Source organism: Caenorhabditis briggsae, assembly GCF_000004555.2.
Source record: "Caenorhabditis briggsae complete genome, chrX, whole genome shotgun sequence".
Classification (NCBI taxonomy): domain Eukaryota; kingdom Metazoa; phylum Nematoda; class Chromadorea; order Rhabditida; family Rhabditidae; genus Caenorhabditis; species Caenorhabditis briggsae.
In genome coordinates, this window is record NC_013491.2 from 13,983,684 (window position 1) to 14,007,786 (window position 24,103).

Below are 24,103 nucleotides of genomic sequence, written 5' to 3' on the forward strand. Positions count from 1 at the left end.
ATGACCGATGGCAGCGAGTTGCAATTTTTTGAAAAACTCGAACCGCCACCCGAAGAAGAGGAAACGGTTCCAGCAGCCGGTGAGTGAATATTGCTATAATCGAATAGAAGCTAACAAAAAAGGAATAGTCGTTTCAGGTGGTTATTTCTCAAACTTTATTGGGCAAATTTTCCGCAGCGATGGGACACCGCAAACAAATGGTGTGGCTAGTACGTCGGAAGATCGGCGAAATCTTGAGCGAACTGAGTCCGATGGTGAGTTTTTATTGATTTTAACATGTCAAAAAGTGATTTTCTGAGAAAAATTTCCAATTTCTAGCAGAAATTAATAAATGTTCGTGGAATTTATGACCAAAAAATTGTTTTTAGAGTCCCGCAGTTCTGAAGAGAGTGGCTTCCAACGTTCATTGACGGAGAAGTTCAGTGAATTGCTGAAAACAAAGAAGAATCCCAACCTGAAAGACTACAACGATAGTAATTTTAGTGAGTTATTGATTTTTTTTAGATTTTTCCTCGCTCTTGACGTCAATGATTTCCATTTTCAGAGCAATACTGGATGCCTGACTCAACGGGAAGAGAGTGTTACCAATGCGAAGAGCGTTTCACAACGTTTCGCCGACGTCATCACTGCCGACTTTGTGGACAAATCTTCTGTGCAAAGTGCTGCAGCAGTCACATTGACGGCGCCGCGTTGGGATACATGGGAGAACTTCGACTGTGTGATTATTGCGCTCGCAAAGTGCAACGATTGGCGGAGGATGGAAAAACTACGCCATCGGGAGGAAGGGCACAAACTCCAGTTAATGGTCGGAAAATCAGTTATGATAAGAGCAGTGGACACAAGAACTCGGATACAGTGAAAACAGTGTCGAATGGTGAGGCTTTGCTGAAAAAATGAGATATTTAGAGGCATATAGTTCGTTGGGTACAACGATTTTAGGTACGAAATTAGCCATTTCAGGTATTTTGTACACCCAAATTACTTTGTAACCCAAGGACCCAAACATTTTTGTATGCTCTGAATTATGTGCCACACATTAGCCTTTCTGCACGATTCACATCAAAACATTTATGGCCCATTTTAAAGCTTGCAAAAATCGAAATATGTCAAAAGTTCAACCGTCTTGGAGCATTTTTGTTTGAATAAAATAAAGAATTGGTTTTTGAGATAAACTCAACTCACATTTTCCCAGGCGCCATCTGGGCTCTGTGCCCTCCGGAATCCTCAATCTCTACCGATGTCACATCTGCCTCCGGTCAAATCAACAGCAGTCGTCGGAACTCTCTAGTCCCTAGCAGCTCTGGTCCAGGAATCCCTACAATCCTCTCTGTAGCTGATCTCTGTGCATCTAACTCTGCAATGCTCAACAGCAACAACCATGCTCATCCGATGATCACTGAGGAAGAAGAGTCAGGCCCCGACTGGTTCCGTACAATGAATCCTGGAATGGATGGTGTTATCAATAATGAGGTGATTGAGGAAAAACTTGCTCATTGCTAAATTATCAGTACTTTATTTGTACTATTCCGATTTGCTATTCTGACTTTACTATTCCGATTTGCAGATCTCTGACTCTGCAGACGTCTTTGCGTATGCAAATCTCGCTGGAGCTATCACCACCGATATGATGGATGCCCGCTCTGGGGATCAGACGCCATCTGCTTCTGATCGCAAAATCACATTCCCATCGTTATCACTCGATGAGTCTGTCATGAATGCAGCCAAAGAAGAACAAAGAGACAATCTAGAGGAGTTCTTCCGTCAGAACACCGAACGAATTCTCGACGAAGTGCTGAAACGTGAATACATCAGAGAAGACAAATGGAGAGACCTGATTTTAAAGACAGTGAATGAAGTGGTACAAAATGTGGAAGTCAATGTGCAAGGTGGCGATTCTATGAACCTGGCAGACTACGTACATGTGAAAAAGATTCATGTGAATGGAGGAAAAATTGATTCGGAAATCATTTGGGGTGTGGCATGCAGTAAGAGTTTATTGTACGGGTCCGTGGATGGAGAAAGTGAGAGCAAGACAACAGAGTCAGTGATGATAGTCAGTGGATCAATCGAGTATGAAAGAGTTTCCAATAAATTGTCGTCGATTGAACCGATCATTGTTCAAGAGGAAAAGTTTTTGGAGAAGCAGGTGAGCATGGGGTTCATTACTAGACTCTAGATTTCTGTTTATAAATTCTTCAATCAAATAAACATTTTTACAGATCGATCGAATTGCCACAAAACGCGCTTCACTGATTCTCGTCGAAGGTGGAGTCTCTCGAATCGCCGCTCAACTTCTTAATGCAAGAGGCGTCAAAGTTGCAGTCAATGTGAAAATGAGCATCCTTCAACGAGTAGCAAGAGCCACTGGAGCAGACATCGTCTCTAATTCTGATGCTCAACTCGTTGAGCAAAACCTCGGTTGCTGTCCAGACTTTGAGCAGAGAAATCTTTTCCAGGAGGACGGAAGAATTAAGACAGTGATGGTCTTTGGAGACTGCCAGAAAGAAGTCGGATGCACAATTCTTCTTCATGGTGACGATTTTAAGGAACTGGTGGCAGTGAAGAGAGTTGTCCAGTTTTTGATCACTGTGGTCTACTCGAATTATCTCGAGCAGTCTTACTTGAACGCTTTCAACACCACTATTGCAAGGAGACAGTCGGATTGCATTGTTTGTGAAAAACGACGAGCAATTGTGTATTCACAAGGAGTCAAGGTATGAAAAATATTACTCAGAGACGATAATAGTCAAGTTATTTTAGACAGAGTTTGAGCAGAATCTCTACGCAACGATTTTATCAAGCTCTCCAGTGATTGAATTTGAGCCGCCGTTTTTGGAGACTGCTATCGGAAGGTGAGTTAAAAAAACAACAGAAATAAACCAAAAAAAAAACACCCCATCCGCAAACACGCACACATGATAGTGCACATTGCGGACATTCAAAATAAAAAAGTCAGGATTTCAAATTTTGTTTTTACAGAGAATGCCCACTCATTGCTTATTTCAAGCAGCCGCTATACAAACTTTTGAAGGCTGGCGATGTGGAACTCATTAAGGAAGGATATGAAGAAGATGTTTCACCCGTTAAGCAGAAAGAAAAAGTCGCTGTTGGGCTTCGACACGCGATGGCGAATTGTAATCGAGGCGCAGCACTCACAGGATTGGCAAAGTCATTTAGACTCTTTGGAGGGCTCAACTTCCGTCGAAGAGCTGCACAGATTGTGGAGAATAGAAAAGTGGAGGAGACAGAAAAGCCAACATTCCGTGCAAAAGATGTTTTGGATCCTCGAGTTCATCAAACCCTTGCAGTTCTTTTCGGATCGTTCTCTCGAAAATCTCCAAACGCCCCATACTTTTGTGTTCGCCCTTGGGTGGTCAGTATGCAATACTACAATGATCATGACATGACACTCGGAGAGTTCTTGGTCAAGTACTGCTTCAATCGAGGTTACGAATGTCCATCGTCAAATTGTGAAGTTCCAATGATGGATCACTCGAGAAAATTGGTTTATGGAAGAGTTTGTGTGGAGATCTCTACTCAAACTGTGGCAGAATCTGACAATTCATTGGAAAATGACCAGCAGAAGGGTATCGTGACGTGGAGAAACTGTGGAAAGTGCAACTGCTCGTCTCAAATGGTAAAGTTCGACAAGGCAATCTGGCATCTGTCCTTTGCAAAGTTCCTGGAGTACATTGGCAACTCATGCTTCACAACTGACACTATCTATCCGATCAGCACACAAAAGCAGTGCTCCCACTGTTTCTTCCACGAGAAATTGTATTTCTTTGCAATGGAAAATCTGGTGACCACTTTCAAAGTTATTGCTGTAAGTTTCTAAAGAATTGAAAGAATTATAAATGCTTTTTTTTGAGATCAGCCCATATAGCGTCGTCTTCTCACCAATTATTTGCAATGTGAAGGTTCAGAAAATTAGCAGAAAAGATCTTGGAGATGATATTGGTAGAATTGCTACACTTGCTCTGCAAGCATGTGAAGACACCAATAAACAATTGGCAGAACTCGACGAAGAACTTCAAGTGACTCCGGCTGTTGTCAAACTTGCTGCGGCAATTCGAAACACGATGTCACTTGCCAGCGAAAGTCGTATGTTCGCCAAAAGTATCCTGAATGGAGATGAAGAATTGATTCTTTCCAATGATCGACTCTATCGGGAAGTGGATGGCACTTTTATGAAGGTTCGAGAAGTCACCTACAACTTGATCACTTTATGGAACGAAAATTGTATGACCATCAAGTACCCAAGAAAGTCGCCAGAGGATATTCAAGAGATTGTTACCCTTCAAAAGTTGGAGAATCCTTTCCCATCGTACCTCCATCTCTCCATCAAGCTTCAACCACGACTCGGAGTCGTTGTCCGTGACATTCAGGACACACGTGGCAACTATAAGCCTGACATTGGTAGCATTATTGCTTATGCGTTGTCTGCAGTAGACTACAACAAAGTTCCGGACCAGGCGGACACAATTTCCGTAGACTCTTCCACATCTTCTCTGAAGGATATCCCAGCTGATGATGGAGAGAACTTGGCGTCCCCTCAACATCTAGAAGTCGAATTTGAGGACGAATCAGCTTCATATTATGTTAAGGTGAGTGAACGCACTTATTAGGTTGTTCAATAAATAGTGGTCACTTTCACTTCGCTCTACCGTTGCTTATCCAATTTTGGGTTTTTTTTTCAATTCTATTTTTATATTTATAGATGTCACACATTGCATGTTTAGTAGACATTTAAAAATTCCGAATGGACTGTCTAACGGCCGAGGATTTTCTCGATAACGGACACATACTCAAAAGTGTTTCTTTGATCATATGTCTCAAGGTCTCTCGAACAACGACCTTGGTTCAAAAGATTCGTATAAGAAAATTATGATCTGGATCATAAACCAATACCCAAAAGGCCTAGCCTTAATAAAAATGAAAATATTTTAATGATACTGGAGGAAAAGCTCTGTGCTATTTTGCGTGCATTATCTTTGACAGCCCAACATCCTAATAGCACCGTAACAGATCATGTTCCTCAAACGGGAAGAGCTCGGAGAGTCGATAAAATCGTTCCCCACATTTTGACCAATTTTTAGAAAAAGGTCCGATGAGACCTGTCCGTTTATCTCCTCTCCAGGAAACCGACGACGGACTGGGTCAACAAAACAATCATTGGAGATGATGAACGGGTACTGTATGTTAACAATGCCAGTAAGCACCTATGGCTCTCTGCAAAGGAAACGGTGGAATCGGTCTCCGATTCGGTTAGACAGTGCTGAAGTAAAACACCGCAAGCTGCTTCCGGATTCCTATGTCATCAACTTTGGCTCTACTGCTTTCAAATAGAAAGTGGTATTTATGCACATCGCTCTCACCTCTAGAGAGGCTCAGTGTTGAAATTTTTGCATGACAACGAAAAACCACACGAATATTCGAAGAGCCGTTACAAACTCCATCTTCTAGGAATCGAAGTTTTGCATTGCCCATCGTACACCGCCGACCTGGCACTAGCTAATTACTACCATATCCGATTTCTCCAGAATCGTCTTGCTGGTGAGAAAGTCCATGATCGGAAGGATGTCAAGAAATTTTTGGAACACTGTTTTGCCTCTAAGTCGCCAGAGTTCTACGCGAAGGAATTGCCCAACTTCCGTTGCGCTGGCAAGAAGTTATGAACTCCAATGGCGAAATAATTTCTCAATGATTCTTGTTTTCCTTGAAGAAAAAACTACTTGAAGAAAAGTGACCACTATTTATTGAACAACCTAATATGTGGGACTTTCATTCAACTTCAAGTGATTGTTTTTGATGGATTCCCTGTCTAGACCACTTTCTATTCATTTTTCATCTACAATCTTTTCATCGACAATAACAACTTGATATTTCAGATGTTCTATGCCGAAAAATTCCGGAAGCTTCGTGAACTTCTCATCGCTGAAGGAGAGGAAACATTCATTCGCTCACTATCCAAAAGCACTTTCTGGACGCCACAAGGAGGAAAGTCTGGATCATTTTTCTACCGTACCCAAGATGATCGCTTTGTGGTTAAACAAATGTCTCGGTTTGAGATTCAGTCGTTTGTGAAGTTCGCTCCAAACTACTTTGACTATCTGACTACTTCGGCAACAGAGAGCAAGTTGACAACGCTGTGCAAAGTTTACGGAGTGTTCAGAATTGGATATAAGAGCAAGACCACTACACTAAAGGTGGACATTCTGGTTATGGAATACCTGTTTTATAATCATAACGTCAATCAAGTTTGGGACCTGAAGGGATCTTTGCGTAATCGGTTAGTCTTACTGATAAGCTACTGAAAACCTGAAATAGATTATTAGCACTCTTTCATGTTTTCAATGAAATTGTTCAATTAGATTTCGAAAATATTTTTTCGGCTGCCTTGAACCAAGAAATCAGTTTTTTTTTCTTTGACAAGTACGAACTGTCATGATAGGCGAGCGGGAAAATTTCAGAATGTGCTATATTACAAAAATTTCATCCATTCTAGAAAAGTTATTTACAGTTTTCTATTTTGGCAAAAAATGACCTGATTTTGGCACTCAAGCTCATTATTTTCTCATTTCCTTCGAAATATAGCTTTTTCCTTTTTGCTGTTGTACCAGAAAGGTTCAAAATTTGAAGTTCACCGCTCCAAAAATTAGGTGATTGTGCGAATCCGGAAAAATTTTTTCCGGACGAACTAAAATTTTGAAAAATAGCCCACAGTGAAGCTGCGTCAATCAAATCTTCAATCTGAGCGTGAAATATTCTGAGAAACGAGCCAAAAAACCGGAAAACTAGAAAAAAAGAAATTTCAGTGCTTATTTTATCTATTTTGAACATGGCGCGAATGCGTTTTACGGGGCTTCACTGCAAATCTGGGTTTGAAGCACCTTGTGATACCGTCGACAGGAAAATAACTACAGTTATTTAATGTGGTTGTTGACCCTCTCTCTGTTTTCAGCCTCGCCTCGACCGGCAAAAGTCCCAACGAAATGGTGCTGCTCGATGAAAACTTTGTCAAAGACCTTTGGAACCAACAGCTCTACGTTCTTCCCCACTCAAAAGCGGCCATGAACCAAGCGATCAGCAATGACAGCCATTTCCTGAGCTCTCAATCCATCATGGACTACTCTTTGCTGGTCGGTGTAGACGACGACAACGGGGAGTTGATTCTTGGAATCGTTGACTACATGAGAACATATACTTTGGATAAGGTTGTTAGAAGAGTTTGTTTAACCAACTTAAGATTATTTTCAGAAACTCGAATCATGGGTCAAAATTGTGGCCATTCCGGGAGCCCACCTCCCAACCATCCTCAGTCCCGAAATGTACTGTGCTCGTTTCTCGGAGGCCATTGACTCCTACTTCCCTGTTGTTCCTGATCAATGGACTGGTCTTGGATCTATCCGATCTTATTGATTGTAAAAATATTATCTTTTTCTTTTTTTTCTAACTATTTTGTGTAATTTTTTGTAAATCTCTGTGTATAAGTTAAGATATCTTACATTTCCGTCCCCGGCTACAATCATTGTGATACAAAAGGAAACCGGTTATTCTTTCTTTTCGTATCCCATCCACCACTTCGCTCAAATCATGTTTATTCCTCCTCACCCCATTGGCAGCCTTATTGTTCGCTTATTACTGGTCTGGCTTTCTAGCTGTGATTCATTTTTTTGTTGATTTGAGTATGCATCAAAATTATTTATTTTGTTGAACTAAATGAAAAGTACACAAAAAGAAATTACCCAAAAACAAGACAAAAAAACACGTGAAATTAATGAAGATCAAGTGGAAATTTACATCAAATGAACAGATTTTAGAGAAAAGGGCAAGACAGACAAAAAATGTGTCACCGGAGATTCAAATACTACTCGCCACCGGATTCCTATTAAACAGTCGGATTCTGTGGTCATGAAGAAGTGGAAGACGTGTAGATTTCGGCCTCCATAACTTGCGAATTCTCTCATAAAATGCTACTCGGAACTCTTCAGAAGAGCCCATATACACGAAAAAGTTTGCAGTTGCATTAATCACCACCAGGAAGTTTCCAATATCAATAAGTACAGCTTCTACTTCGAATGACAGTTTTCTGAAAAATTTAAAAATTGAACTCAGCTTCAGATTGTTTTCAACTCACATTTTGAGCATTTCAAAGACATTGACCAGAAGTGATGTCAAATTGCAGCAGAGAAACAAAAGAACGACTAAGAGGAGGACAACTGGATTATTGCCTCCGTCATCTTCGCAACCTGAAAGATCAAAAATAGAAAATCGTTAAGTCCCTTTATTAGAAATCCTTCTAATCCTCAAGTTTTTTAAAGAAGCTTTTATCGAATTTCAGCCAAAACAAACATCTCCAATATCAGAGAGAGGGAGAGAGAGAGAGAGAGAGAGGGAGAGAGAGAGAGAGAGAGAGAGAGAGAGAGAGAGAGAAAGAAAGAGAGAGAGAGAGAGAGAGAGAGAGAGAGAGAGAGAGACGCATTATCGTCGTCACTCCAGACATATTACCACCACCCTAGGGGAAAGCCCCGTTTGTTTCCAAATTTCCGCATTCAGTGGTCCTTTATCTTGAGATGTTCAAAAAGAAAAAACATTCGGGGCTTAAGCGCAAACACAATGAAAAATACGCTCACATGAAAACACTATGAAGATGCATAATTCAGTTAAGAATGAGAGGAAATAACACATTCACACTCATACTCTAGAATTTTCCATGAATGTGCAACTGGGTGAATAAGGAAATTTGCAGTATAGGGTTTCTGGATTCTATTTTTGGGCACAAAGAGCACTCACCTTGTTTTTCAACCTTATCCATGGAATCGTTTTTCTTGCGAAGCATCACAATAATCGATACAGTCAAGAAGGTCAAAAGAACGAACGGAAGGAATGCCATGGAAAGTGCATACAAGTAACCTCTGAAATTAAGTATTTACAATCAAAGAAATTTGCGTTCAAACTCACTTATACAAAATCACATAAGTTTCACTGACTCTCATCTCCGTTGGACAAAGCTCAAACAGTGTGTAGTTGTCTGTATGGAGGCATTCAATAGCCTAAAAAATAAATTTTTATATTTGCTTCTGTCTGTAAGGTTACTGTACCTGAAGGTCTCCAAACTGCACAATGTTGTATCCAGCCACAGAAATGACTACCAGAGCTAGAACTCGTGGAGCCCATGTACTCCGTTTTGGTTCACATTTTGTGCCACTACAAAATACAATTTTTGAAACATAAAAATTCCGAATATGTCCATACCAATAAACCGAGTAGAAACAATCAAAAGCAGCGAGTACGGTGATGTAGACACTGAGCATCTGGAAATATGATTTTTAGCTTTCCATTCTCTTCTTTTCTTTTGACAAGGGAACGTCAATACCTTGTGAGATTTATATGAAAACTTCATAACACGTTAAGAATAGCCGATCTAGACATTTTAAAATCCGCTCGTCAGTTTCAGCCAGGATATATGAATTTCAGTACCGAAAATAGCGTTTTCTGTGCAGAAGCGATTTTCAAAACGATTTTCTCAACTTCGAGGAAATTCCACAACATGAGTTTAGCTGGGCTATACACAGAATTGAATGAAATTTTCACATTCCAAACTATTTTTCTGGAACCTCCTAGAAGTCAAGAAAATCGTCTTCGAAAACCGCGGTTTTGCACTGCAAATGCAAGTTTCGGTACTGAAACTGATATAACTTGGCTGAAACTGGCGATCAGATTTAGAAACGTTAAGAAATCTTGATAGTGAAAGCTTAATTTATTCTGAAGTTTTTAATCAAAATCTGGGTTTATAAGGTGTTGGGGTTTCTTAGTTTATAAAAGTTTTGTATTGTATTATTTTTCTGTTAAATTACCACCCACACATTCCTATAGACGTCTAAATGACTCATTGAATGATAATTGGAGCCATGCATTTTTTGGAACAATTTTCTGTTCCAGATCTCTAGACTATATCGTTGTTTCTATCCCTGAATATCTAGAGTCTCACAATAGCTAATTTACAAGTACCCACTTGTGTTTTAAGCCTTGCTTACTACAAAAATGGTGAAAAGTTGGAGAAATCATGTTGCCCTCCTTTGCAGTCAATTCTCCTTCTTCTTCATTTCTCACATAAATTTCAATAGTTATCAAGGGTCCCATTTTTCATGACCTCCTTCTAAAATGAACCGCTAACTACACCATTTTTGAACTCTTTTAACAAACCTGAAAAAAGAGGCCCAGTGGGATGATTTTCGGGAGTAAAAACACAAAGACTTGGTCGATGACAAATGAGTGCGCTCGGAAAGAGTCGGAGCAAATGACGAAGATCCCTGCCATACATACTCCTGAAAAATGAGGAAGCTTTGAAAGCAGGCACTTTTTACTTATCACAGAAAGTGCCAGGACTAATCTGGTTGAAAGGATTTTTTGTGGTGCGGGGGGAACGAGTTCTCATTACTCATTTTACCGCTCTTTCCACTTTTTATTTTAATCTGCTTCTTCCTCACCTACGTCACTGCACGAGAGTGCCGTCAGATACTTGGCGGCGGTGTTCTTCTGCTCACAAAAGATGAAAATGTTAAAGAAGTTGAGGACGACGCCGACGAAGAAATTAGCGGGAGCAGGACGACAATAAGCAACTGAAAAGATTTGTGGTTTTTTCTGGGAAAGATACCTCGGTTCTTCCGAGTCGGGAGGGCAGACAATCGAATTACACCTTTGTCAGACATCCGAAATTTTGAATACACAAAATGTTTTTTTTTGTTCCGGTTTGTTCTTCGAGATTGAAGAAATATCATCTAACTCTGACTCAAAACGAACTAGAACCGTCTGGTAAAATTTCAATTGAATTAATAAAGCAGACATGATGGTCCACGGGTCCTCAGAGTGAGCAGTATAACAAAGAACATAAAAATGAACCCGAAGAGTGCATTTCTCTAAAACTACCAACTCACCAGATTAGCTATCCCGGCGTAGCCCTCGATTGGCTCATGAAGACATTCACACTCGCGCATAACTACCGTATGGTTGAGCATCTCTCTTTTTGCATAGCAGTTTCTGCAATAAATCACGTTTTCTCATAATAATTCCCACGCTGTGTGTTTTGAAAGTGGAATTGACACCACACACATATGTATGAAAAACATAATTATGAAGATGAGAGGAAAAGAAATTGAAGCGAGGAAATTAAAATTTCGAAAAAAACAGCGTGAGCTGGTTGATTTAGATTCTATCATCAATATCGTTCACAGAATCCCAAATGGTACTTTTGTGCTTGCGAGGAAAAGTACAAATAACAATAATAGGCGGAATAGGATACTGGGACAACAATGAGGCGGACAAAAGACTGAAAATAATTATTTCATTCTGGAAAAATCATTTATTCGTTTATTTAAGAATGCTGTTCTCTTGTTGAGGCCAAAAAGAAAAAGGAAAAGCAGATGACAAGAAAGTAATTCGAATAGCCATTGACACCTCAGATTATTCTAATCTTCATCTGACCTCATAAAAAGCAGTAACAAAAAAAAAACTGGAATCCGGAAAAACGAAGCGTTTTGTATTCAGAGTCAGAGGCGTGACAGGCCAGCTCAAATCCTTTTCTTCGCCCTGCGCCCTCCCTCAAACCAAAAAAAACCGAAGAAGAAGAAGAGAAGAAAATGGGCGGAGCATTGACAAGTTTCAGTCGTTTTCTCGGACTGAACATAAATTTTCAAGGACCACTTTGCCAGATTAGGCTTGCACCAGAGAATTCAGAAAAAAAAGATTTTAGAACAGCGGACGAATAGAATCTGGATGAGAAGTGAGAAATGAAAGGGAAGGTCGGTTTGGGATGAAATACCCTTAGAACTTCATTTGATTTTTGGAACTAATCTGATATCCAGATTTGCATCCTTCAATTTTAGAATCGTTCAACTTTCATATTTTTTAGAATGATTATGAGTTCAAAAAAACGGTAAAACCACAACTTCTCCGAAATTCAGACATTTCTATTTCGAGAGAAAGCGAGGAACATGTTTTGGGGAAAAAAATGACTGAAAATTACGAATTCGCAATTTCTGGAATTGGGTCTATACATCAGAATATGTAAACACACATTTTTTTTCACAAAATTTTCTGCTGCTGGTCTCATTTGCATTATGCAATAATTACAATAAAAATGTGAATTTTCGAATGCTCTGTTTTTTTTTTCGCTTCTTGTTCAATTTCTGGTTAACACGTCTTTTAACAGGAATTGTATTTTTCTCTCCACAAAGAAGAGGGAGCGAGGATTCTGAGAATCTAGAAATTTTTTGTTGTGACGTGCTGCTTTTTCACATTGTCAGATTCAATTCTAAAGCGTGATGAATATTATTTGTACTTGTTGACTTGATGATGGGAGCACTTATTGCTACTGAAGCCATTACAGTACTGTTCAATGTACTAAAACTTCAGTAAATTTTTGCCATTTTGACTATTTTCAGGAGTCTGGAGGTTGGCTGTCAAGTTTCCGATCACTCTGAAAAACGGGGAGGCTTTTAAGCCAATCTAAATTAAAAAAATCACATTCACATAATTTCCTGAAAGTTCTTAGAATTTTCAAAGCAATAGTCTCCTGAAAATTGTCAAATAGGCAGAAAATTACATGAAAATTGTGTTTTTTCATATCTTATTGACCGGTAATGTATGAGAACCCGGATGTTTCATGAGAAAACCTCGGATAATTCCCCTTGATTCTTTTATTGTTTCTAATAAGTTGAAAGAGCAAGAACAACTGCAAATTTTTAAAGTGGTTGTAGATTTTACTCGCTACACATAAAAAACGAATGCGAGAAATTTGAACATAATCAATTAGTTTGAGAAATATAAATCCCGGAGCTTCCTTGTCGAACTTTTTTTTGTTTTTCTCCAATTTTGAGAACCTGTTTGTTTTTTTTTGGTTTAGTCTACTTTATTTCAATTTAGTTGAATTTAGTTAAGGTTGAGACTCTATGTAAACTGAAACCAAATCTTTCAGACAGTTCTTCGAATTTAAGAGCGGAGGAACGAACGAATGAATGAAAAAATAAGAAAAAGAATGAGAACATGAAAAACATAGGAAAATTTAAATTGGTTCAAAATGAATATGGAAGGAAACAGTGGAGACGAAAAAGGATATGGAGGGAGCAAATGCTCAAAATGAGAGTCTGGAATAGGACTCAAGAATAATAGGAAAACAAAAAAAAGAGTATGGTGGTTTTAGGGATCATGGCACCTGCTGTTTTGACAATCTGGTGAAATAGTTTATAAAAACAGATGAAATCAATTAATATAATTTTTAATGGTATGGGTTAAGAATATAACCTGAATATTAGCGTCGGATTCTGAGGAATTGCCTTTTCTGTGAAACTGCTCCTCAAATAACTTTATAACACTTTTTGTTCTCAGATCCAAAATGAGAAGCAGAGATCAGAAAAAAACAGGGAATGAGAATGAAACAAAAACACAGGGAAACAAAAAGGATATTATTTTCATTCATGTTTTCTAAGATTCCAGCATTCAGATGATGGAACCGGGTAAGAAAAGGCGTTGAATGCCTAACGAGATTAATGAAATAAAAATGAGGGGAGGATGTGAAATGAAGAAGAAAAACCAGAGTAGAAGGTGACGTGGCAACTGCATTTAATTTACTGGTGTTCTAAAAAATCGCCATATGAGAACCCGGATATTTAATGAGGATGTCTTAGAAAATTTTCGATGGCTCCCTCACTATTATTTTGAGTAAGTTGAAAGAGCAAGAATGGCAGCGGTTTTTCAAACCGGTCATAAGATATCTTCCCACCTTCTCTTCATCTTACTGCCGATAGAAATAATAAATTAAGATGAACTCTTGTGTGGGAAAATCAGAATGACATAGTATGTGTGAAAAATTTTCTACTCTAGATGGTTGGTTATTCCAGAGTGCAAAAATGTAAAAAAAGCCTGTAACTCGAGATGAGCTTTTTTTCCCCCAAAGAATAAAAAGGAACTGGTCAAACACCACGGAAACGTTTTGAATCCATTGTTAGAAACCTAAAATGGCCAGTTCATTTTTTTTTCTCAACTTGTTTCTTGCGATTTTGAGAGAAAGTTGCAAAAACGCACGAAGAATGGAGCCAAACAATGACAAAAATAGCCGGATTTATCTGCAGAAACAATCATGCCCGGAAAAGTGGCAACACTCTATTGTCAATGAAAGTTCGGAAGTACACAGCTATTTTTTTCTGATTTATGACAAGTGAAAATGGGAATTATTTAGATAATTGAGTTTTAGACCTTCTTTGCAATCGTCTTTTATACTGACACTTGCTCGTTCGAATCGTAGTTCAATTAATCAACGACCGGCACTTTGATGTTCTTTACACCACTATACTCACTGGCGGCATAATCAAAGGAAACTCGCATGATGATTGCTTCAAAACTATATTTCTGCTTTTTATTGATTTTGAGAACTAAAAAGATTTATGGGCAATTAACAACTTTACTAGACCGTTTCGTTCTTTGGAATTTTTAGAAAATCAACTTATCCAACTATCAGTTGGAATTTCCCACATGACGTAAAACCTTCCCAATTCGTATGTTTTTCAACAAAAAAGGTTTGTTGAAGGTTGTAAACCTAATCAGTTAATGATATTCTACGGATTACTCTTATTTTCCCGAAAATAGAAATAATTTTTTGGCCTTCATAAAAAACAAAATATAGGATTTTGAATGTCAAATTAATGCATGAAAAAAAAACAATACAAAACAAGAAGAATTATGAGCTTCATAACAAAAGCTAATCTGACACATTATGCGCTACCGAAAATTTCAGAAACGGAAGTATAATCACAAAAATTTCACGTTTTTTTTGTGAACATGGCTTGTATAAAACTAGTAGATTCATTTTAAAACAGTTATGTCAAAAGCCTACAATGATAATAACGTTAGAACAATTCAAAAAGTCGAAATTTCATAATTTAAAACAAGCGAATTTTGGCTTCTGTTACATTTTCAGAGCAACAAGTATTTGGATTATGTTGTTCTATCTTCTTAGGAGAATTATGATCTTCATCATGTCATCTAATTTCGAACATGCACTTAAGGACTTCTGCTCACGCAACATAATTATTCAAGAAGAAGGAAGTGTCATTCAAAAAATGATTCCACATCCAATAATAATATTTTTGTATAATTTTCTAATAGGGAACAAATATTCTTCTCAGCAATACTTGACTCATTCATTACATCCCTATTTCTATGGTATGAAAAGATACAGAGTTGGTAGAAAAGATGTCCGCCTTCGCAATGTAAATAAAACAACAGCCTCAAAGGAAATGAAGATTTAGAAACAAATTGCAGAAAAGCGTAAAACGCCAATGAGCATTTTTTTTTCTCTTTAATTTACGTCACTTGATACCCTGACCTCTCGTCCCAACGGAAAATGTTGCAAATGAATTTGGAATTTTAGTAAAGTGTTCTCTGGATTTTTTTCCGAAAAAAACAAATCATTATTATTAGTGTTATCTTATCCGGAAAAATGACTTGCCTAGTTTTCAAAAATTAAAACAGAAATACTTTTCTGAAGATGGAAAGTTCAAAACTCCGGATCTCAATGGATAGGTCCGACTGATCTCATGTAAGTTTTATGAATTCCAAATTTGGAACTTTTTGAATGGAAGTACTGACGGATTATGCTGAAAAAATGGGAAGAGATGATACGAATTTTTTCGATTTTTCTCAAAACTATAGCTATTTTTCAGACTCAATTACAATGATGATGATCTTTGTCGGAAAAAAAACGACACGGAAAGGGATATAATGAAAAATTAAAGAGGAGTAAGATCGAAGAACTTTCAAGAAAGGCGTAGGTCATTAATTATGTAAGGGTGGAAAGTGGAAGTAAAACTTTTCCGTCACAGAGGTCTGCGTTTTTGAGTTTCCGATTTTCCGGATATGTCTGGTGGGATTTTTCATTATACTTCTTGATTATAAGGATTTCCCAGAAAGGTTATGGAGTTCTAGCACACTTGTCAAGAATTCCTGTGATTGAGGTTATACTTTTGAAATTCCTTCTATGGTTTTGCGTACAATATGTCTACCTGCCAAGCAAGTTTTTGTAAAATTGGGATTTTCCGCAAAATGAAGTTCTTCCGAAAAGTTGGACAAGTTGCCGGACAGTTACAGTACCGGACAAATATGAATCAAGTTTTCGTAAATAACGGAGGGTTTGAAAGTAGGCTTAAATTTTATTTCGGGACTATGGCATTTTTCAACTTATTTTGGAAAAATGACACATCTCATCAGAATTGTATGTGACAAAAAAAGTTTTAATCACGACAAAAAATAATTAATTTTTGTTCAATTTACAAAAAATTTAAAACATCAAACATGAAGCAATAGCAGAGTTCTGGAATAATTTTTAGGGACACCAGTTTTTGATTATTAACTTCTGTAAAAATCAAAAAAGGTGTGTTTGACTGGTATTGGGCCCATTCTCCCGGGGTACATCAGAATGGGGTACATCGTGCTCATGGGGTACAAAGTCTCAGAGGGTACATAGTCTCATGGGGTACATTTTAGGTATAATCTCATGGGGTACATTTTTCGCTTTCTCATGGGGTACATCTCTGAAATACTCAGGGGGTACATCGCATTGTCTCAGAGGGTACATCGCATTGAATCTCATGTGGTAAACATCAAGTCGGATTCTACAGTTTCAGCGCTCATAGTGATTTTTCCAACATTCGTTACATATTATGAGTGGTTTTTTTTTGTTTTCCATGTAGTTATTCAAGAATGTAATTTCGCTTTTGATGTGGTTTGGAACAGAGATAACTGTCCAACATTATTTCTTCTCATTCATAATTCAGAAACATTTGGCTGATTGAAGAAAAATTGCCTATTGCAAGATATTCGGAGATTTCCGATGACCGAGGAGTTAGACGAAGCAACCAGGTGCCAGCTCAGTCAATCAAAGCTACCACAACGAAACGTTTCACACTTTCAGTGCTCTTGAGAAATGATGAGAAATCGTAAACATAGTGATAAGGAAAACATGTTCTTTATTTTTACCCTAACCGGGCATTAAATCATATAACATGAATTAGTTTCACAAAAAAAATTGGGAGGGCAAAAATGAAAAAAAAATCATTTTTAGTTACTGAAGAGGTTTTGTTTATAACATTCTAACTCCTCGGTCATCGGAAATCTCCGAATATCTTGCAATAGGCAATTTTTCTTCAATCAGCCAAATGTTTCTGAATTATGAATGAGAAGAAATAATGTTGGACAGTTATCTCTGTTCCAAACCACATCAAAAGCGAAATTACATTCTTGAATAACTACATGGAAAACAAAAAAAAACCACTCATAATATGTAACGAATGTTGGAAAAATCAACTATGAGCGCTGAAACTGTAGAATCCGACTTGATGTTTACCACATGAGATTCAATGCGATGTACCCTCTGAGACAATGCGATGTACCCCCTGAGTATTTCAGAGATGTACCCCATGAGAAAGCGAAAAATGTACCCCATGAGATTATACCTAAAATGTACCCCATGAGACTATGTACCCCCCTGAGACTTTGTACCCCATGAGCACGATGTACCCCCGATGTACCCCATTCTGATGTACCCCGGGAGTATGGGCCCTGGTATTGTAATCCCAGGAAATGTTTTTGAGCTTTCGCTTATAACTTTGATACAGCAATAACATATACTGACATGAAAATTTAACATCAAGAAGTTTCACAAAAAAATTGGCAAAATGTAGTCCAAATCAGATTAACAAGATCAGCCAAGACAAATGATGGCTATGATGTGGCGGCGGATTATAAAATAAAAAACGGAGGAAAAATCATTTTAAATATCACGTTCAATGAGCTCCGCTTATTTCGTTCTCATTTTTCTGATCACACGATATCTCATAACAAAAACCAAATGAAAAATTTCCAGCTGAATCGACACAAGTTTGAAGGAAGAGCAATTATCTCAAAGAAAGAATATTTCTCCTCATGCAGATCCGTTTCAAAAAATTATAGAGACAGCTCATAGACTATTGAAAAATTGAGCAAAAAAATGATTGGAAAAGGAAACAATTTTCGATGGGTGGGGAACAAAAAAAAGGAGAATTAATGAAATTTTCTAAACTTGTGGGAAGAAGAGTGTTGTATTTTTTAACAAAGGAGTTTGAGTGGTTTTTGCGCTTCCGGAAAATCAAAATCCTGGAAGATGAGAGACCACACATTCATGTAATATTATTTCGAAGGAGATTGTTAGAGATAAGTAGTAAGAGAATTATAATTGAGTTGAGATCTGTGAAATTATAGCAACTCTTGGTAAATCGAGCCAAGAGTTCTATAAACTTGAAAGTTGGCAATTTCAATAGGTTGAGTATTAATAGATGCAAAAGTTTCTTCTTCCAAGAAGTCCGAATGATGATTGAAACCGAAAAAAGGAGGATGACGCATGCTCAGGTTGCACAATCACTGGGCGGGCGGAAAACACCGCGTAGGGGATTTGATTGGCTGTATAATTGGTAGCGAAGAGCAGGAAAATAAGCATGAGAGAAGTATGAGAACAATAGATTAGATTTACTTTGATCATGAAACAACCTTCAAAGACGTTTTAGGAAAAAACAAGGAATCCTATGATGACACCACTTTTTTTTCTGATTTTGTTTGTGCTGGTGGGATACCATGATGATGTAAATGAGGAAACTTTTTGCGAATTGCGAGAAGCCTTCTCACGTATGCGGTGCAAAATGCACTTTGGGCGAAAGAACAAAGACTCGGTTCGTGGACTTTATTCCACTTTTTTCTCAAAAGTCGGAATTCAATCAACTTAAGATTACTTCCTCGCTTTGTGCCTCCTAGACTTTTTTGTTCTTGCTTAGGGAATTGATTTCGTTGGAATACGTCAAACACCAAAAAGGTCCTTCTAGAGGAGAATTAAAGAATGAGGGACTTACAGGAATGTGACAAGCATGAATATTATTATTTTCAATTGAGCCATTATTAACGGGGACCACGAAAACATGAAAATTAAATAGAGAAGAAAACAATAAAAAATTCCGATTGACGCATGCATGTATCAGGATTTCGTGAGAACCTTTTGAGAACAAATGCGTGGTACTAGAAAAATGAAGCAGTTCAAGGAGAGCAAAAATGAAGAAATCAGAATCTATAAGACGTTTCTGGGTGTGGAAATATCGGGAAAGAACATTTTTGTAGAAAAAAAAATTCACTAATCCAATTATGAGGGTCAGAAAAAATATTCAAGAATAAAATGCAAAAATTCTGCATGGAAAAAATCATCTAAACCAAGACCACTTCAAACGAAACACTGGAATTCTTTGTTCGTTATTCTTAGAATCTGAAATATTTGGAGCCACTTCCGTCTCAAGCAGCGACTAATTTCTAGTTGCAAGTACAAAAGAGGATTTCCAAAGAACTTATTCTGTTATTTTAAACATTGAATGTTTCAACATGGTTTCTTGGTGTCTTAAATGCTCATTTTTCTATGAAAACCGAAACCTGAAAGAAGTTTCCCAGTATCACTATTTATACCGAAAGACTTCTCGATATTTTTAATAGAAGGGCATATGTAATAGAGAATTTTCTTCAAATTGTATTTTGTTTTGAAATTGAAATTTTAGCTTCAGGGAAAAATATCCCAGAAGCTCCTCAATGTCAAAAAAAAATGATATGAAACGCTCTTTTTAGCTCAAAACTTAGCTAAATTTTCGCAAATTTAATTGATATTAGTCAATTTTGCAAGATAATCTATCAAATTTTTTGATTCAAGATTTGGAAATAAGGTCAGGAAAAAAACAAAGAGGCACCCTCTGATCGAGGGGGCTCTGTAATTGAATGACCCTTCAAAGGTATCTTGGAACATTTGAAGAGCTTGCTCTTCTATATATTATAAGACAGGTTTTACAGTATCACCACTATTTTGAATTGGTTATAGGAATTATCTCAAATTAGACAAGTTAAGCCGTTGAAGCTATTCAGGAATTCTCTCTAATTCAAAAGTTTGGTGAAGCTCAAAAAAACATATGGCTCTTCACAGATAAACTTCCTCACAAAGATGGCTCTTCACAGATAAACTTCCTCATCCTCTTGTCATATGAGTTTTGAACAATATATATTGGGGACCTTAATTTTCAGAATGTGGGAAAAGAAAAGTTCATCTGCTTTCTAGTTTAAATGTCCATATGCCTTTTATATCAGACATCCAAAGTGTGTCTATTTTCTTACTCGTCATTTATTGGGTAACGCATCCGTGAAGAAACATTGAAACAAATTGAAAATGCCACCCACCCGTTTTGTGTCTAGGGATAGTGATCAAAGTCATCTTCGAACCTTCACTAAGATTCAAGATGGGGTTTTTCTAAATAATCAAAGTACAACTCAAACCGAAAATATACAAAACCTTACTTCTCAGGGCATTTTTCAAAAGAAAATAAAAAATGAGTAATGATAAAAAACAGAAAGAAAATAAGTGTATCGGAAGAAAAGGAACACATAAAACATGTTGAATAGAAAGCGCCTAATTGTCTTGTTTTGCTCATATTTGCTGAATGAGGCGTAATTTTCCACTTTAATGAATGCAGAGAAAATGGTCAGACTAGTTGAGAAACATGAACGATCTCTTCATATTTATCAAATTTTCATACTTCTCAGAACTTGAATTTATCGCTTTTCTTTGAAATAATATTTTTGAAAATTAAAAAAAGAAGTGAAAATCTCATCTTAAACTTCTCACGATGCACAAACTTTATTGAAAATTTCGAAAGTTTTTCTAAACAAAACTAATCGAACTTTGTGTCCTCTTGAGAATACTATTTTTAAAAAATTTTGCACAAGAAGACTATAGGTAGCCAAAAACAGAATATTTTCACACCGAAAAGTTCACTTGTCCGGTTCACTGTTTCCACATCTTTTCTTGAAAATCACGTTTAGCAATTGTTTGTTTTGTGAAGAAATATTCATAAACGTGAGAATGATTTCTTTTCTGCAAACTTGAGAGGTCGAAAGAATGGGTTATCTGATTTCAGGGATCCAAAGAGATTTGTTTGGAGGTACTATGAATGAAGAACAGAAAATTTCAAAATCTTTTGTGTGGTTTGGACGGCTCAAAAAGTACTAAAAGTATTTGGTGTTTCAAAAAATTTTAAAGAACCGTTGAAACGAGCACATCCATCAAAATTAAGACCAGTTAAGATTCAAAACTGGTAATTTTGTTCTTTTTATTTGAGTTCAAAAAGCTAAAGAGTCGAAGAGTTTCATGATTGATTGAGGGTATACACAACACGTCAATAAGGTATACAAAAAAGTATTTTTCAGTTGATTTTTGGCCATTTTAATCATTTTCAGGGGTCTGGAGCTCGGCTGTCAAGTTTCCAATCACTTTAAAAATATGAGAGGTTGTAAAACAGACCTAGATTAAGAACTTTGCATTCACAGATTTTTTTTGTAATCACAAGTTTTTCAGCTATTTCAAATTCGGGAAATACACCCTTTTTCTCGTTTTTCGTACTGAACGTGGAAAAAGCAGCCCTCTTTTGGAAATCAAAGAGCTGAAAAAGTAGGAACTTTCAAAAAAAAAATTGTGAATGCAAAGTTTCCAATCTAGGTTTTCTTAGTATCCTCCAAATTTTTCAAAGTAATTGGAAAGTTAACAACCGAGCTCTAGACTACGGGAAATGATCAAAATAGCTGAACATCTACTGAAATGTAGGTTTTCAAATATCTTTTCGACCGGTTCTGTGTATATTGGATTGCAGTTACAAACAATGCATGTCTATTGAAAAATGAAGCTGATTCATATATTTTTATCACATTTTCTATGTTTGTTGTTTCATGGATTCTTGGTCCACTAGTTTCTTGGTGTATTCTTCTCTTGAAATGTACTAATTGGTTTGCGAAATACCAAAAAAATGGCGAATCTCACGCAATATGTGGTTTTTTATCCCAATATAGACACCCAGTTAGAGTATTCAGTTTCATGAATGTTTATTCAAACTGGAAGGAATCCTCCTCAATGTGTCGATCTTATGGTTCCAAGAAAAAAAGTGAGCAAACATTGGCGCTAAGTTGGGAAACTTCAAAATTGAGAAAAATAAAGAGTTACAACATATGTCTTGAAACAATTGAGCAGTTAGAAAAATGTGTGTGTTCTTATTGAAAAAGTTAGCAGAATAAAAAAACAATGGAAAACACAACTGATGAGGAGGAGGGAGAAAAAAGAGCATAAGCCGACGATCCTCGGAATAGCGATTGTTACAACGATAAGACCATCAATTAGAAGGTCACTTGATGCAGGGACCAGATTTCTTTCAGAGATTTTTTGGGAAAGAAGCTTGTAGTTTTGTTTTTTTTGAAGAAAAATGAAATTGTTTGAACCGTTGCAAAACTGAGATTCTGTCTACTAAAGCCAGAATTGAAAGCAGTCCTAAAACAAGTCGTTATCCCTGTCATATTTTATGTTAGTATCAATGTTATGTGACAAATATAGATAAAATAGAATTTGATGAGTACTACTGGATGAATCTTTTTCGAAAATTGTATCTTGTCTAGGAACAAAATTGAAGACAAACGACGCGAAAAACCGGCAGGACCGGGCCCGGCCCCGATTGGCAGTTTTATGACCTGTGAATTTGTGAAGATAAAGTTTTCCGAGTTATATCATTTTGTAGCACTTTTTTAAATTCATCACAACTAATTTTATTGGTTCAAAAATACTGATTCTAAAAGAGATTATGACAGGGCCCGTGTATGATTAAGACCGCAAACGTACACTCATACACAAAGTACAAAATTCACAATGTAAAGAAGAGAAGTGCATCCTGGATATCTGGAATGAATGTTCTAAACACTTGCAAGTGAAATTTCCTTTCACAAAAGTATGTTTGTGTGTATGTGACACTTTTTTTCTTTTTATTTGTTTTCTTAAGACTTGTATTTTTTATATACTAATTATTTTTTTTGTTTTTAGTCCAGTCCAACTGTTTTCTTTTGTTTTATTCATCCCGATAGTTTAATGAGCTCGAATTTTCCGTTCCTCGTTGTATGTTTTGATAAAGGAAGAAAAGAAACAGAGTTATTTCCCTTCCAGATAGTTTCTCAATTATAACAACTCCATGAAAAATTTGTATCTGGAAACGCACATGTCATTCGTACTCCACGTTACCTCACCGTTATCAGAAAATGAGAAATTCTAGAAACAATTTTCACCTGTATCCAACTAGTGTCCCTTTTTTCCAGAAAAAAATGTGGGTGACGTGTTCTTTTTCTTCCGGATAACGTTTTGGGCTGCCTGACCTTGTGTGCAACAATAGAACCAATTCGGCGTGCATATGTGTACGATGGGAGGTATTACTCAAAACAAAACAATAGAATATTGTGGTGAAAGGGTAGCAAAAGATTATTTGTGACATCAGTAACTTTTTAGTGATAAAGGAGGGGGAGTACGTGAGCATCTCTTGATAGTAAAATTTGAATGAAAGAAAGTTAAAATGACGAAGAAAAGTTGAAATGACGAAGAAAAAAAAGCATACAAGGATTAAGCTTGAAAATTGTACTCGTGAACTTAAAGTCCGTGATATCAGATGGTAAAGAAAATGGATGTATCGATTTAAAATAAGCTAAGTTTATATGAAAAACGTCACGATGAGGTCAATGCATACAAATAATTAAAAAAAAACACCATTCCGAAATAAAAACGCGGAAATAGATTCATTCAAAATAAAACTTCAATATAGGTTAAGAAAAGCTTATCTAGACACTCTAAAAATTTTCAAATTTTTCAAAAAGTTTTAGAATCCTCTCGTCAGTTTTAGCCGAGTTATACGAAATTCAGTACCAAAAATCGCGGCTTCAGTACAAAACAGTGATGTTAAAAAACGATTTTCTTAACTTTTAGGAGGTTCCAGAACAAGAATTGTATTTTGTTATTTTCAGGATTTAAAGAAATTTCATATTTAAGACTTTTGCTTGGATTTTTTCAATTTTTGATAAATCTGGAAAATCAAGGAAAAATTCGGAAATTGATTGAAAAAATTGTCGAGCGGATTCTAAAAATTTCAGAAGTGCCTAGATAGGCCGTTCTCAACATGCCCTGGAAATCTCATCA

The 24,103-nt window shown here is 36.9% G+C and overlaps 2 protein-coding genes across 2 annotated transcripts; one reads left to right on the forward strand and one right to left on the reverse strand.

Annotated features, from left to right (window-relative positions):
- Positions 1-7,422, forward strand: Cbr-ppk-3 (the record flags this gene model as incomplete). The annotated part of the gene is made up of 13 exons (XM_002645144.1): positions 1-79; positions 138-254; positions 369-482; positions 545-874; positions 1,193-1,470; positions 1,565-2,146; positions 2,220-2,714; positions 2,761-2,852; positions 2,980-3,826; positions 3,873-4,607; positions 5,892-6,292; positions 6,965-7,217; positions 7,261-7,422. 13 exons carry the CDS (start codon positions 1-3, stop codon positions 7,420-7,422), a joined length of 4,485 nt encoding a protein of 1,494 aa, XP_002645190.1.
- A 441-nt stretch (positions 7,423-7,863) lies between these two features.
- Cbr-frpr-2 lies at positions 7,864-10,715 on the reverse strand (the record flags this gene model as incomplete). Its single annotated transcript, XM_045240065.1, has 8 exons — positions 7,864-8,092; positions 8,141-8,252; positions 8,797-8,918; positions 8,965-9,014; positions 9,105-9,317; positions 10,210-10,331; positions 10,494-10,625; positions 10,661-10,715. The coding sequence occupies 8 exons, from the start codon at positions 10,713-10,715 to the stop codon at positions 7,864-7,866; spliced, it is 1,035 nt and encodes a 344-aa protein (XP_045096088.1).
- Positions 10,716-24,103: the final 13,388 nt, after the last annotated feature.